The sequence below is a fragment of the Hipposideros armiger genome, unplaced genomic scaffold (assembly GCF_001890085.2).
Source record: "Hipposideros armiger isolate ML-2016 unplaced genomic scaffold, ASM189008v1 scaffold_723, whole genome shotgun sequence".
NCBI lineage: Eukaryota > Metazoa > Chordata > Mammalia > Chiroptera > Hipposideridae > Hipposideros > Hipposideros armiger.
Genome location: NW_017732073.1, coordinates 437,974 through 455,153, shown reverse-complemented (window position 1 = coordinate 455,153; position 17,180 = coordinate 437,974). Strand labels below are relative to the sequence as shown.

At 34.8% G+C, this 17,180-nt stretch overlaps 1 protein-coding gene across 1 annotated transcript in view; it reads left to right on the top strand.

Moving 5' to 3' along the window:
- Window positions 1-17,180, top strand: part of NAALADL2 (N-acetylated alpha-linked acidic dipeptidase like 2) — a gene marked incomplete at its 5' end in the record, with an annotated part of 708,847 nt that overhangs the window by 485,592 nt on the left and 206,075 nt on the right. The window contains one exon of the mRNA XM_019627205.1: window positions 3,484-3,630. Within this exon, the coding sequence (XP_019482750.1) occupies window positions 3,484-3,630 (147 nt within the window). The remainder of the gene's footprint in view (window positions 1-3,483; window positions 3,631-17,180) is intronic.

Here is a 17,180-nt window from a genome sequence, read left to right as displayed (position 1 = left end):
AAAGCACAAAGAACAAAATAACATAGGCTTGAGTGTCACATATTTCCTCTTCTCATGACTGGTTAAAGTAGAGAGTGAGGTGGCAAGAGGGAGAGGGAGAGAGAGGGAGAGAGAGAGAGAGAGGGAGAGAGAGAGAGGGAGAGAAATGGTGTGGGCTGGTGAGATAAGTGCCCTGCAGGACTTCACAGGGAGATTCTGGGCTCAGTGGGTAAGGAATAGACCTCACAAAAGCTCCTTGGGGAGCACTGTGTTGTCCCAGAAACCTCCAATCTTGGATTGATTTTCTTAAAGCTTTTAGACTTCCTTTGGGCTTAACTCTAATACAAGGTCAATAGCCAGTGCTCCCAGGTATATCCAGCTATCCCTTGGGCCACACAACCCTATCGTTCTGTACTCTACTCTCTCCAGAAATAATAGTTCATATGTAGCACCACAGATGTGGTTTAATAGCACTTAACCTTCAAAATATAATTTGAAAACAGTTCTAGATAACACTCACTCTGTTGCTATCTTAGTTGGTTTACAAAAAGGAGTTTATATATGAACAAGGTGGCAATACAAACCTTCAGGGAAAAGACTTTTCAATGAATGGGTGAAGTAAAGTGAGCCAGAGTAGGGAAATGAATGCAGAAGTATTTCAGGGAACGTAATCCTGAAGGTTGGATGTTGTCCTTTTGATTTGTTTGAAAAAACACAAAACATAGGACTAATGATGTAGGAATCATTAATTGTGTAAGAAATCATGGGAATGGAATGCAATAAAAACATTAAAGCTATGCAATGGAAGTAGCCGTGTCAAGAACAGAGACTAGAAGAGAATTTGTACTGGCTTCAGAAAGACGGCCAAAGACAATGAAAAGTTGAGGCTAAACAAGAACTGGAATTTGCTTTACTATCAAATCAAAGGAAGAATGCAAGGATCGATTGGAGTGGGGTCATTTGTGCTATCTTAAGAACTTGCATATATGGGAAGCTAATACTTTTTTGTCAGAGGGACGCTATTATTTAGCAGTAATGACTGAAAATAATATCAAATGTTATAGTTATTTATATATAAATCATATTTATATTTTATTTTTAAAAATGTAATTCTTTCACAGAAACATGTTGTGGATTTTAGAATTGTCCTTTTTGATCCATGCTTTTGTTCTGTTGAGAAATAAGAAAAATCTATCTAAGGTGTGCGGCTGATATTTGGAGTGGATATTTAGAATTATGTATGCAAAATAAAATTAAAGTTAAAACTATTTTTTTTTTGCTGAGATTTAGTAGGATACATATGATGTCTCAATAAGTTATAGATGTTGCTGCAGTAAAGGAAAAGCAAATCACTTAAATAATTTTTAATTTCATTGGCTAGGCACCTGGGGAAAGAAAAGGCTAGATCCTTTGAAATCATTAATAACATAAAAGAGTGCAACAGTTTCGGTTTCACAAATTCAAATGCCTCTGACCACCCTTCTATCAATTTGAATGAGTGAAGCAGCTGAGTGTGAGAAGCTAGGGATGGGACATCGGTTAAGGTCTTGCCTGCTCAAGACATTCAAATTCAGTTAAAAATACATGTTCTGGAAAAACAAATACCTTCACAGGTTCCAGTTTGTAACGCCTGATTTCTCTCAAAAACACTGGGAGTTTTTACATGATATAAAGCAGTTTCTTTGCTATTCATGACCATATACTTTAATGTGGTAGCTCTTCTTTGAGAATATTCAGCACCATACGTAAGCTGTCCCATGTATAAAACCTGGAATCTTCACCCCAGGAGGATATAAAAAGTGAAAGAGGATTGACTCTCTTTTCAGAAAATTGAGCATTCAGAAGAAGCAGAGTGGTGGGTAGTGACAATAAATAGCATCGGGTTGCTACTGATTAGACTGCCTGGTAGAACACTCTTTTTACTTTCCATTTCCAAAGTGCTTAATTACCCAAGATATTTGTAAATAAAATTAAGCTGAAACCTTGCCTTGTTTATAAACACTCACAAGGCTCTCCATTTTAATTGATTTTTACTTTGTTGCAAAGATCTTTCTATTAGGCCCTCAAAGAAAATTAGATGGGTATCAAAACAATATTATATGTTTAAAAACTCTAACAGTGTAGTTGAAAAAAAAAGTCGGAATTCTATGCTTTCTGAATATTAAACTGCTTATTTCCAAATCTTTGATAGGTTATATTTAAAAGTCTTTTTGAAATGGTATCATGCCAAAGAAGCATGAGGTGATGTGGGGGGTTAAAGAATCCATTGAATTTTGATTCAGTGGCAAATGTGTATTGAGTACATAGCTTTCTGCTGTTAGATATGATGGCCTCGTGCTATTGTCTTACTTCCCTTGTGATTACTGCTGAGGGGACTGATAATCTACCATGTTTCATACTTGAGACAATTGCATCTCAGAAAGATTCTAGGTTTTGGGAAATTTTATTAAAGAAAATATTTTGAATTAATGTTAATTATAGAAATCCTTAATTTACTTGCTTTTTGAGTATGCTTTTTATTTTTGTAAAGCTACTGTTGTTTCGCATGCAAGACAGCTCTTAGTTTAAGAAATAATAATCTATCTCTTTATATTTCCCAGAGTTTGCACTTAGCTTTGTGGTTCTTGCTGCCCCTCAGTACTTGTTGACATATATTCTTAAAATGTGGGAATATGCTTTTTAAGAAGAAATGAACTTAAAACAACAACAAAAAAAAGACAAACAAACAAAGAAATAAAAACTCGTAGACACAGACAATAATTTAGTGGTTACCAGAGGGTAAGGGGGAAGGGGGTGGTAGATGAGGGTAAAGGGGATCAAATATATTCTGACGGAAAGAGAACTGACTCTAGGTGGTGAACACACAATGTGATATATAGATGATGTATTACAGAATTGTATGCCTGAAACCTATGTAACTTTACTAACAATTGTCACCCCAATAAACTTTAAATTAAAAAAAAGATATTTTTTTAAATGAAGAAAATTCTTCCAGTGCTTTTTGAAAAACACGTTAGAAGAATGGAATTGTATCCTACCAAGACATCCTCTAAATTCATGGGGGGAAAAGAATATATATATATATATATATATATATATATATATATATATATATATATATATATATATACTAAACCTTTTTAGGGACTCACATTCTTTAAAAATATTTCAAATTATGGAGTCATTACAGTCCATAATAAATCTGTGATAAAAAGTGTTTTGAAACAACAGCAAGCAAAGCTTGATTTGGGTCAGTGCTTGTCACGCTTCAGTAAGCATCAGAATCCAGAATCACAGAGTAGGGTTACAATACAGGTTCTTGGGCTCCATTCCTGAAGGTTTCCATTCTGGAAGACATGGGTGGAGCCTGAGTATTTGTATTTTGAATGAGTTCCTGGGTAACATTGATCCTGCCAATCTAGGGACCACATTTTGAATAGCCTTGATTTAGGGATGACCCGAGGAGCATAGTCTGTGCTAACAATTTAAATCATGTTTTTTCAGAAAAATAACTTCAACTGTTCCAGAAGAGCTCAGTGCCCAGACACAAATGTCAGCTCTGTGCAGATGCAAGGTGATGCCAATTATTTCATCAACCATCTTGGAGTTCCCACTTTGCAGTTTGCTTATGAGGACATCAAGGTGTTACAGGTGATTGTTTCTAAAAATGCAAAACACCCACATCCACACACAATATAGCCGACACGCAGAATTTGATTTTATCCTGGCTACTTGTCTCTCTTACCAAATAGGTCACTGGAAGCTGCTTTATTTTTGAGAGTTATTCTTGTTGTTCAGAGGCTTTGTAACAGTATTTGAAACATCAGCTTTTTTCAATAGTGTGGAATTCAATTAAAAAAGATTTATACTGTCACTCACATTTTCACAGTGTGCTTTGTAACAAGAAATTTGCAGTAGTTGGATTGACATCAAAACGTAATTGTAATCTTCAGTATTCAGAGACAGATGACATGTGCACCAGCTTCTCTTCTCCTCGCCCAAGGGAAAATGTATTTCATGTGCTGTCTATTAATGTTTGTCTTTTGGATTAGCTATCCAAAGTTTGTCAACAGTTTTTCTTCCTAAAAAAATACTTTTTGTGTGTGTGAAGATAGGAGGCTTTTTCCAGAGCATTAGCACAGAGGCGTGATTCACCTTAATTAAGTCTGTGTTCATCCATCTATTGGACTTCAAGCATTTTAATCTTTCTCAGATTGTGTCACAGGAAACTTTCTCTGTAGATCTGAATCAGTTGAAATATTTTATGTTCTTTTACAAATCAAGCATGTCTGTTGGGGAGCTCTTTAAAAGCCTCTAGGGTGGCCTGCTTCATAATTATTACATTAACAAAATAGTGGCTGGAAAATAAAGGCTGCTTTGTTCTTAATCACAGATGTTCCTGAAATGTTGTGTTTAAAATTTATTTTTATAAGCTCAACTTCTGATATGTAATATCTTAATTGCTGATAGGTTTGTAGCAATATTTAGCTTTATGTTTCTCTGCAGCTTCCCCTCCTTCCCATCCCTCTGCCCTCACCCTCCACCCCCATTCCACCGCAACCCTCATTTCTTCTGTAAATAGCTAATAACCACTAAGGACTTAAATCCATAGAGGGAGAAACTCTGGGTGAATCTTATTATGATGAGATAAATTCTTGGGTAATATAAAAGTAATAATTGTGATTTATCTGGTTTTTTTTTTTTTTTACATTTGGATTTTCATATGCTATTGTTTGAAGATGAGGTTCACGTGTAGAGGTATCTTTCCTTTTATGCAAGTCCACTATATACACCATAATAATATGGAGGCATTAAGAAATTAACTCATTTTTAATTTTTCAACTTGATCTTTCTTAATATCTCTCTATCATTCCCTCATCTCAGCCCATCCAGCTCCTGTCATGTTAACTCATTGAATGATAGCTTTTATTCAATGCATGTCTGATTGTCTTGGTTGAGTTTTAAGCCAAGACTTTAGAGAGGCAGTGTAGAATATAGTCTTAAGAATGGAACAATGGGCTGGCCGAGTCGCTCAGTTGTTTAAGAGCTTGCTCAAGAGTGCGAGCTCTGAGCAATAGTGGTTCAATTCCCGACCAGAGCTGAGCTGCCAATAGGTGGCAGGATGGCTCAGCAAACAACAACAACAACAACAAAAAGGAAAAACAAAAACAAAAACGGGAGTAATAGTTGACTCCTGACTCTGATACTTACTAGACAAATTCTTTAACCTCTTTCAGAATTGTTTTAGGAAACTTGAAATCTATTTCATAGAGCTATGATAAGGATGAATGAGACTATGTATGTAAAGGGATTGGCTAACGTTGAGCATGTAATAAGGACTTTGTCAACCATAGATATCATCACAATTACTATTGTCTGATTGTAGGTCCAACATATTAGTGGGAGACTTTCTAAATATTTTAGATAGGAACACATTATTGGAAGGGAGGAGCTTATTAACTATTGAGGACAACAGCTTCTAAGGAAGATGAGGTGACATTTGATTAGGATCAGCTGGAGGATATGAGGTGTCAATAGGAAGAGGTGGAAACCAGTACCACTGAAGTTCTAAAAAGTACTATTATCACTGTGAAACTCCAGAGGCTAAAGTCTATCTATTAGAACCAGCTTAATCTAAAGAAGATAATCATGTTTTTTTTCTAAATTATACCCGGACTATCTAACTTCTACCATCAAAATCATTTCCTATTATATTTGTCTCCAAAAGAGTAATTAAAAGATAATTCCCTATGTTTTATAAGAAATGACCATGTTTATATAGCTGTAGTATGGAAAATTTTTAAAAATGGATGTGTCCCTTACAAAATATGAAAGATTGAGGTGAGATAAATTTATGTGATGAACTCTTCAAAGAACAGATAACATCTTTATTTTCCGTGTTAACCTATAATAAATATTTGTATATATTAAGAGGAATTATAAACATTGAACGGTTTTATCCATGATATAAAGATCTATCTTATATCAACTAGTAAATTAGGTAAAGAAATTAGAGCTTTTTCATGAATTTGAAATTAGATTTAAAATATAACACACATACTTATATATTATATTATGTAGATTATACATATAATGTATAACATTATATCCACCACCTATTGAGTACTTACTGCATTATGTGTTTTTACCTCATCTCTAAATTATACTCACAATATCCTTCCCTATGAGTCAGCTATTATTATTAACACTTTTTCCCCCCCATGGATAAAATGAAGCTTAAAATATGGTATCTTACCCAAGGTCATAAAAATATTAAATCGGCAGGACTGGAGTTGACCTCAGATCTATTGAACAGTAAGCTCATGTTCTCAAACTATTACACTAAAGGTTGGAAATTAGAAGCTGAAGGGCCAGATCCAGTCCACAGATATATTTTATTTGCCTGTGCTTTATTGAAAACTTGGACTTCTGGAAACATTGGGTTCTTTTTCTCCATGGACACGATCAGCTAAATAGCGCACTACTCACCAACTTGCCACGTTCTTTATTAAAGAATGTGCCATGTTGTTTTTCCTAGAGTACAGTTAAGAATCATATTTCTTCAACATCTGTTTCTATGAAATATTGGGAAATGAATGCTCAACCTAAAGGGGCACATGTTTCACTGGACTTGTGTTAAAAATATTATGTGTTCTGCCCCCACAAACCGAGCTCATTATTTCTGTACTCATTTTGAGTAAAATAGTTAAAGTGGATAATTCTATAGTCCGTTTTACTTTAAAATTATATGTTCCAAGTGAGCTATTTTTATGATATGTTTTTTTTTAAGAAATTATCTGTTTAAAATTTATTTAGGTGATTACAAAGCTAACCTTAGTATTTCTGTCATTGTTTAATCCAGCAAGATTGATTTTGAATCAGTTATATTCAATTTCAACAATGAATAATACTATTAGAAAAAAATTAAATGGTAGGAAAATGAACTAGTGCCATGACACCCCTTTCTATGGACATATGGGACATTATTAGGTCTGAAATTATTTTTTGATTAAACATGACATTTTATAATCTCTATCCCAAATACTTCATACTATCCATATCTCCATCGATACCTTTTCCCTATAGCTTCTCTGGATGCTAATGTATTGCAGAAGATTACTTGAAGCCCCTTTTACTTTAGCTTTTCCTGGGGTCTATGCTGTTATATATTTCCAATAATCAAACTCCACATGTGCAATCTATGGATTCGCCGTTTGTTAGAAAAATCCCTTGTCATAAAATATTGTCCTGTTAATTGAAAGGACTCCAGTTGTAAGCTTCATTAAATAAGGTTTTCAATTTGTAAACATTGTTGCACCTGTTAACAGAAGCATTCTGTGCAGATTAAATGTAATGCAGAGATTGCTGGAAAAAGGAAATGAAAGACAGATAGATGCCTTCTGATTAAGAGTGCAATATTTATGATATTTCTTATGTCGCTTAACATCTGTTTCACATAATTTTTGTTCCAGGTCAGTATATTTACTCTCTATAGGGCATGTCGGAGGACTGGCTTTCTTAGTATATTGAAACATCAGCTCATGCCCTAGCAAGCTTTATACCACATATTAAAGCTCTGCTTCCTCACTCTGTTTAACCTTTTATTTTTTGCTCCTCTGCTTGAAACATTCTATTTTAAACCCAATTTACCTCGATAATGGAGGATTTAACATTTAAATGATAATGAGATAAAGGGGTATTATAGCTTTTGTATAGCAGGGTTTATATGCATAATTGTTTCAATATCATTTAGTAACCCAGCGACTGAAAAACAAATAGCATAGATGTTTTGAAACTCTTATTATTTTTAAGTTAGATGACTTTGATATCAATTCTGATTCTTAAGCTGATATACAGCAGCATGAGTGTGTGTGTGTGTACTTTAAAAATAATTTATGCAGATACAATATGGATACATTACTATAATACACACATACACATTTTGGAGCAAAGTAACTCATAGTTTACATATCGATTCTTCATGTTTTATTCTACTAAGTAGAAGAAGAATTTATCATACTTGTATCAGACATCATTTTTTCATTGTATTTTCCGTTTGGAACTTAGTCACTGTTATTGTTATTTTAACAGGTAATAACAGTTCAAACATCAATTGAAAGCTCTTGGCTTAAGTAACAAAACAGTTATGTGTAACTATGCATAATTGCAGGATGTTTTGCAGTATCTGATAGAATCTGTTTCATGATGATAGCTACAAAACTTACAAAATGTCACTTAGAAATGTGAAAAATGTGCCAGGTTGCGACAGGACAGAAAGGGATTCTTAGTGTTTTCTTGAGTTCATTACTTTTCTTTGTACCTTATTTTAGAAAAAGTACTTTCAGTGTCAATCAAACTGTATGGTATTATTATTTTTAGATCAGACTTGCTTCATTAAGGGCAGAGGTTCTCAAATATTTTGTTCTAAAAACCCATTTATCCTCTAAAAGTATTGGAGACTCCAAACAAAAGAGCTTTTGTTTATGTGGCTAATATGCGCAAATATTTACTGGATTAGGATTTAAAATTGAGAAAATGTATATTTATTTATCAATCCTTGTAAAATACCAATAGTAAACTTGTTACACATTAATATAAATAATTTATCTTTTATGAGAGTAAATTATATTTCCCAAGACAAAAAAACATAAATTAGAGGGGGAGTATTATATCTTTTTGCAAATCTCTGTAATGAGAAAATGTAGGATAGCTGGATTCTCATATCAGTTTCTGCATTTAATCTGTTTTATGTTGTTTTGGTTGAAATATATAAAGAAAATCTGGTCTAATAGTCTTTTCATATAATTACAGATATTTTTCTTTGTTACTACACTGAACTTGACAAGTACTACTTTCCTAAAGGTTAGTTTTAAACTGGAAGTAAAACCATATTTATGAACCTTTTTGCCTTGTACACTGTGAATGCAGAGTGAAAATGAGAGTGTGAAGGCATAGAATATCAATATTATTATGAAAATAGTTTTGATCTCAGGGACCTTTGAAGGTCTCTGGACAACACTTGGAGAAATGCTGACTTGGAAAAAAGCTCTTGGTTAAACTAGTTTACTTCATTCTTCATAATATCTGACAAGGTGTTCAACTTTGCTCTTTTTCAAAGATTTGAACTGTGATTCTATATAAACCTGTGTGTGTCTTTTTCAGTTATCTTTGGGTATCGCCATCCCATTCACCTGACAAACAACATGAAGTAGGGAATATAATACTCTCATAAACCGTGACTCTACAAAGAATTCCACTTCTTAGGAGCTTTCCTTTAGAGGAGAAGGTTAAACCCCAATCAACAAATCAACAGTTATAGAGCAGACTTGAAAAGCTTTGATTGTATAGTATATGAAATGCCTGTCACAGAGGGAGTGCTATTAAAGTTGCTGTATGCTTCCAAGAGCCTGAGGAGTAAACACAAGAAATTGAAATATGAGACAGATATTGAAAAAACAAAGAATGGAGAAACTCGTAAGACTCAAATGGATAATTCAAAAGATCATACTTCAAATTGCCTAATATTTTGAAATGGCTGCAAGGAGGACAGATTTCCCCTCATGCTTGTCCTTGCTTGGAATTTTAAATAAGAACATTTATTCCGATGCTTATCACCATTGGATCAAAATATATAGCATATGCACTATATTTTAACTCTAATGCTATTTTCAGGGATTATCTTGTGATCATCCCTGTTATGAGGCAACTTGTTTTATAATGAATTTTTGATCATTTAAATAATAATAGTTACAGGTAGGTTTAGTGGTCAGCTATGTTGTAAATTTGGCAGCATTTAGGTTAAGGTAATAGGGTGAATCTAATGTGATTTATTCAGATATTCAATTCAAACTCATTTAGCCAGCAATTATTAAGCATATGATGTAATCCAGCACTACATGTGAAATACAAAGATGGATAAAACACACCCTCCTTCTCTTAAAGTGGTCACAGTCTAGATTGGGACTCAGACATATAAACAATCAAATAAAGTACAATTGAAGTTCTCTTAACTGACTTTCACTTAACCAACTTGTGGGATTTATTGGCAACTTTCCTTCCTTTAAGACACAATGATTAATGGTCAAAGCATCTTAAAGCTCATCACTGTAAGCCTTTTACTAATTTTGCATACTGGTATTCCATCAGATTTAGTGGTAAGCTTTTCCAGAGTCAGCTATATTTTCACACCTATATAAGTTCGTGAACTTGTTGCAACAATGTTGCTAAACTTTTTTCTTATATCAGAGGGATAATTCATTATGAATTTGTACCAACTGGACAAACAATTGACCATGTTTACTGTTTGGAAGTGCTGAAAAGGCTGCATGAAAAAGGCGACCTTAACTTTTCACCAACAATTCATGCCTCTTGCATCACTACAATGCACCAGCTCACACAGCACTGTCTGTGAGAGATGCAATACAGTAAACAAATAACTGTATTGGAACACCCTCCCTACTCACCTGATCTGACATCCAATAATGTCTTTCTTTACCCAAAGACAAAGGAAATATTGAAAGGAAGACATTTGAATGACATTCAGGACATTAAGGATAATATGATGACAGCTCTGATGACCATTCCAGAAAGAGTTCCAAAATTACTTTGAAGGGTGGACTAGGCACTGGTGTTGGTGCATAGTACTTAGAAGGTAACTATAGTGATATTCAGCAATGAGGTATGTAGCACTTTTTCTAGGATGAGTTCACAGACTTAATTGTCAGACCTCATATGCCTGTTTCAGTTGTGATGAATAACTAGGTAAATTTAATTGCTGCATAAATACGACTCATAAAAATGAAAAACAAAATTACTTTTAAAAAACCTATAGTGCTAACACTCTAAAAGGTGAGTTGCTAATAAAGAGTTGATATGTAATGAACCAGGCAACTCCTAAAGATAGGTAGAAATTGTAGGATTCTAGATGCATTATGCACTCAGTTAACTTCACAAATATCTATAATATTTCCACTTTAAATAAAAGGCATCTTGAAATGTAGATGATAACTAGGACAACAAAGAAATGGTAAAACTTTATTCAGAGACTAATGTTCAGATTAAAAGGCTTTACACCAAAATTTTGGTCAATACACATGCACTCACAGGCTTTAAATTAACATAATATTTTACATATATATTTCTTTTTTTATGATTATTTAATTGAACCTGCTTCTAAATAATTAACCTGCCAACTAGTGGGACAAATTATATTGGCTAAGAGAGCTTCAAATGTAGGGTGAAGTAATAAAGGCAGGGTGTATCAACCAACACTCATGCATTTCTGGGAGGCATTTTTGTTGCTGTTCTCTAAGTCCTTTAAACATGTTAATCAATGCAATTTAATTTTTGTACTTATAATTAGTACTTATGAGGAAGGTACTAGTATTACTTCCATTAAAGATGAAAATGAGGCACAAAGTGGTCAAGTAACATGGCCAACATCACACATCTAAGTGGTAAAATCTGGTTTCAGACCTAGCACTCTAGCACCAGGTGTCTGGTTCTAAAGTGGTTCTAAAATGCTTTCCATCTTCCACTACATCCACAGTGCAGTGTAATGCTATGGTGCTGAATTCTTATTTTCCCTAGTTTTCTATACAAAGGTTCTAAACATTTCAACTTTGACAATTCTCAAAGTTAAGCAATAGCTGGGAGTGGGTACAATTTCCTAACTGAATTTAAAATGAGTCCACAAGTTATATATAATGGCAAAACTGATACTAATGTTTTCTTATAGTAATTTATATATTCTTTTATAAAACAAATAGAATCTATAATTATTTTGTTTCCAAATTAATGTTCGAAGATGAGGAGATGGACAAGTTGGTCTCTTCTAATTGCAATGATAATAACTCATTCCTTTAAGTAGAATGTTTTGGTATCTGAAACCATTTTGGGGACTAGTTATTACTTTTTAAATGATTAATTAAAATGTTAAGAGCAGTTTTGGAACCCCTATGCTGTAACTATAAACTCCAAAAAGAAATGGCATATCTAGAGTTCATACAGTTGTGGGCGACAACTATGGCCATGAATAAATTTTCTTGTCCATTCCCTAATCTCCATTACTTCTTCATACTATTTTATTTGCATCTGGAATTGTGACTCTTCAACATCTGTTACACAGCTTATAGTGTTTCCCACAGAAGCTTATTTTTTGCTTGTTTTTTTTTTTTTAATAGGCATAGGTTTCTATAGAAACTACAGTGAAAGACACAACAGTGGCCTTCAAATCTCATAATGCTAAAAAAAAAAGAATTGAAGCCAAGGCTATTTGGCTTATAAAGATCACTATTGCTCCATCGTGAAAGTTCTGGCTTTTTTATTAGTCTCAAGAGAGCTGCAGTTGTCTTCAGTCGTCTTTCATGATGTTCTGTCCCCGTGACTTTAAATTAATGGAGAGGATTCTGAAAGAGAACAACATATCAGTATTTTAATTTCTACAGTCTCTTGTCAATAGCTTTAGCATTGGAATTATTTTGACCCAACTTTCTCTTATCAGTGAAGAATGGTTTAAGTCTAAATAGTGGAGTGTTTATGTAGTACTGTTAAATGTGTAAAAGTAGGAAAAAATAAACCGTAGCTGTATACACCAGGTCACTTTCTGTTTTTATTTAAATTAACATCTTGTCACTTTATTTTCATTCATTTATAATTCTTATCAGAGCATTAGAAACTTTACACATATTCCATGTTTAGAGCTAATTTCTCCCTTATGATTCAGGAATATATACATGGAATTTAAACTAAAAAACTTTTGTATGAATATTGCTGGGAACTATTCTTAGACATAATAAAATCAGGACATTGCACATGGAAAAACATTGAGGTTAAATTCAAGGCACTTTTTTCTGCCTGTACTGGTCACATGGGCCAGGTTCAGAATGCTCATTGGCTATCATTGGTTTGCAAACTTCCAACAATTCAGGGGTGTTTTGGGGCAACACAAGTGGTCAAAATAAGATCATAGGCTTCATTGGTTAGCAGATGGGCCTAAGAATGGTGGGTCCACAGTTGTGCCTGGCCCAGACTTTCTCTGATGGACTCAAGATTGACCTTTAGAGCAACATTGGTGATTGAACCCAGGTAGTTTAATCCATTCCTCTGTAGTAAAAGGAAATAGAAGCTTAAGAGAGATTCATAAAATTGACTTAAGAAGTTAAGATTAAGTACAGACTTAACTCTTCCTACTCCTGGTTCAATGCTTCTATCTATAGCTGCTCTCTCCTAACCTCCTATTCTGTAGGTTTTCCTCTTTCTCTTGCTTCTTTCTCAAGTCGTTTCTCTCTGTCTTTTTGTCTGGCTTCTTTCATCCTTTCCTGCACATATGGCCCTACTACTCATATCCTTTCTTCCTTTTTAAGCCCCTGTGTTTTATATATAATTTTCTACTCCCTTTCTGTTTCCCTCCTATTCTCTCTAATATTAACATTTTAGCTGACTCAGGAATTTAGTCTGTTTCAAATTAGACTTGATGTTTAATGTGCTCCCAGGTGAAGCTGTAGACTGGCTTTCCCCTAGCATTTCAGGGTACAAGCAATAGTACAAATGGAGGCCATTATAGTATATGGCTAAATACTAAATATTTGAATGTTATAAATTAAGCTTAAAAAAATGTTAAATAAAAAGTGCTCTTGGGCCGGCCGAGTGGAGTGATGGTTAAGAACTGGCTTGGGACCCCAGAGGGCCCCAGTTCGGATCCCACATATGAGGGCCAGTGACACTGCCCTCTACAGCTAAGATGCTGAAAAATAGCTCAACCTGGAGCTGGGCTGCCGTGAGTCGCCGGCGATGGCATAGGCTGCAGCCCCTGTGGCAGTGGGTTGCCATGGGCTACCGTATGTAGCCAGCAGCCGCAGTGAGCGGCCATCCAGAAGCCGGCGACTGATCTGCCTCGCCCGGGAAGAGCACAGTGATGGTGCCAACTTGGGCCAGTGAAGCAACATCCTCCACAACTAGACTGAAGAACAAAAGGACAGCAACTTGTCTGTTCCCCTTTCCCCAATTCCCCAATGCTGTTCCCATCCCCCCAATTCCCCAATAAAAATCTTAAAAAAAATGTGCTCTTACCTCCTGATTTGACAAATACATGTTTAAAATTATTGAGAAGGAAGGTTTGAATTTAGTATTCTCAGACTCCTGAGAATCCTATACCAAAATGCGATGACCAAGGAAGAACTGATTCCAGTGCTTAACCCTTGCTCCTTGCCCTGCTTGTCTTTTTCTGCTCACCCTTGATTCTGTTTCATACTATGAGGTGCCTTGTGTACATATATGTAGACACCGGGCCTGCACATTTACGCAAAGTCTATTGCACCTGTAAACAGCTGCTCCTAGCCCACTCCCTGGACGTAGGGTTGCACATACTGGAGGTACAGTATTTGCTGGAGGTGATGGGCCAGGAGAAGAGGGCTGCTCAATCACTGGAAGCAGGTATGGGACCATCTGGGCAGGGAATTCTGAGATCCTAGAACTCAGCAAAGCTAGAACTTGATCTATAAAGGGAGTCATGGGCTCTGGGTGGACACATCCTTCTGTATTGATTTAGCATCTAAAAACATTAGGGGGAAAAAAAAGACTAAACTCTAGAACATGAGATTTAGGTATGCCAAACTGTAGAGAATCCTGATGTAGGACAGATAAGTATTCTTGAATAAACCTGCTCAAATGCCTTGAGTTTATTGCCTTAGTTTTGTCATTAAGAAAATTTGAGACTAAATCAATTTTTATGGAATCACTGGAAATATCAGCTGGGTGCTAGCCTAACCTTGGTTCTAAAAGGTGTGGCTATTAAGTGGTTGTGATCTTGAAGCAATGAGGTACTCAATATAACAAATCATGTCTAGGATATGTTTGAAAATGTGTTCCAAAATTTCAAGCTTAAAGAGGCATAAAAAGAAATAAAAAGTTATCAAACAGACAATTTTGCAGTTAAGGAAACAGTCTCTAGGAAGTGCATTTTAAGGTAATTTTTGTATACTTTCTATGCAAAGGAATGCGTGATGGAACATTGAACAAACTCTGGGAAAACTTCAAATCCTAGCTCTCTGCCATCTACTCTGTTTTAAAGATTGTTATTACATACTATGGTGAAATCAAAATAGGTCTACTCTTTTCTTGAAACAGTTATTGGAAAGTTTACATTTGTTAAATAAGTGAATTAATGAATGGATTAATACATTTTTTAAATTAGTATTTTGATCATAGATACTGTGTGCATACAAACTTTAATTCTTTCCCCCTTTCCTCTCCCTTCCCTCTCCCTTCTTTCCTTCCTTCCTGCCTTCCTGCCTTCCTGTCTTCCTGTCTTCCATCTTTAATCAAATTTTGGTCGTGCTGTGTATATGTTGTTTCTTTTCATTTAAGCTAATATTAATAAATTTTTATATTATTTTAAAACACAACCCATAATACAGTTGTATCATAATTGATGTAACTGTTCACCTATTATTGGATATTAACTTAGCCTGCATTGTTCTATAATCATTTGTGGGACATTTTTAGACTTGATATTTGTTCCTCTCTCCAGTTCTCCTGGGATAAATTAGTAAGCGTAAATATTGGGTCAAAGTGTGAATATTTTAAGCCCCCCAACATATTGAAAAAGACCTTTCTGAATCGTGGCACATTTTAAAAGCTTTATAGGAGAGCATAAGAATGTTTTGTAATTTCATCCTTACCAACAGTATGCATTAAAAAATATTTACCAATCTGATAGGTAAAATCGATACCCTGTTTTTTTAATTGATTTTCTCTTATATTAATTTATTCAGTATTAACTTACTAACTTATTAAAATATTTTGAAAGGGTACTCATTGTAGAGTCTGTATTTGGAAATGGATATGTTGATATAGGTCAAAATAATTACATCTCCTTCCAGATATAAAAATAGATATAATATGGCACAAATGTTAACTGGAGGATCCACCTTAAGAAATTATCAATTTGTAATTTAATAATCAGTATCAAAATGACATTCATAAAGGAATCTATCTATGTGCAAGTTACCAAAGCATGAATCTTTCTGCAAATCAACATACTCACATTGTAAAGGCTGAACGTCAAGAAAATTTAAAGCATTTGCAGCTGTGAAGCTGGAAAATAGAAAATGTGTGGCAACCAGGTTGACAGGTGTCAGAGAGCACCTTATGAAAGTCCAGATATATTGCTCCAAACTAATAAAGGAAGTAGGATATAGCATCCCTTCAACAGGTTCACTGTAGTTTCTAAGAAGGAGGGAGAGCACTGTAGTTTCTAAGAAGGAGGGAGAGAGGGAACAATGAAAAGAATTGGAGGTAAACATGTATATACATCAGTGTTTAATGATGCCAAGGTTATAGTTTTTAAATTATAGATATCTGCTTCTAACACGAAACAAAGGTATATGTGTATGCCTGGGGATGTGGAAGGGGCGCAGAGTGTTAAGAGGCCCAGGTCATGATTAATGTCTCTGTCTAGTGGGCATGCCACCCCTTCAAAATAGCCGGCGCTGTTACTAGACCATGATTAACCTGTACGGCAACAGAAAAATAGACTTGTACCACATTGCACTCTATCATTCCCAGATGCCATTTTTCAGGAGGCGCCATAGGAAAAATGACACTTCATCATGGGTGGGTGGGTAAATAGGGATCGGGGTAGAGGTGGAAGGTATAGATTTATAAATATCAACACTATTCGTGAGATCTCTATTTTATCTATTTTGTTTCACATTGGATTCTATGTTTTTGTATATAATATAAAGCTTTTTTTTTTAAATGAAGAATGGGATTTAGCTTATTTTAAACAGAAGATTTAACTCTGATGATAAAAGAAATACCAGACTCGTAAGCCTAGAGGTGTCCTAAAAACATTTTTAGACTTCTTTTATGTTTGTGAAAAATATTCCACAGGGGAAATAATGGAAAGGAACAAATATATTATGGTAACATGGAAGGAACTTAATCCTTGTCTTTTTAAAAAATATTAATCATAATCATCACTTAAGTTTAATTGAGCACAAACCATGTGCACAACACTATGCTATGCATTAAAAACAGATAAACTGATGATACAATCCATGGTGCTCAAGGGATTTATAAGCTCTTTAGAGCATCCAGGCAGAGTATAAATAAATAAATTGCAATAAAAGGAAGCCAAGGCTCAGTGCCAGGTGATTTCTACAGACAATAAGGGTATCTGGGCCATAGCCAACAGTGCT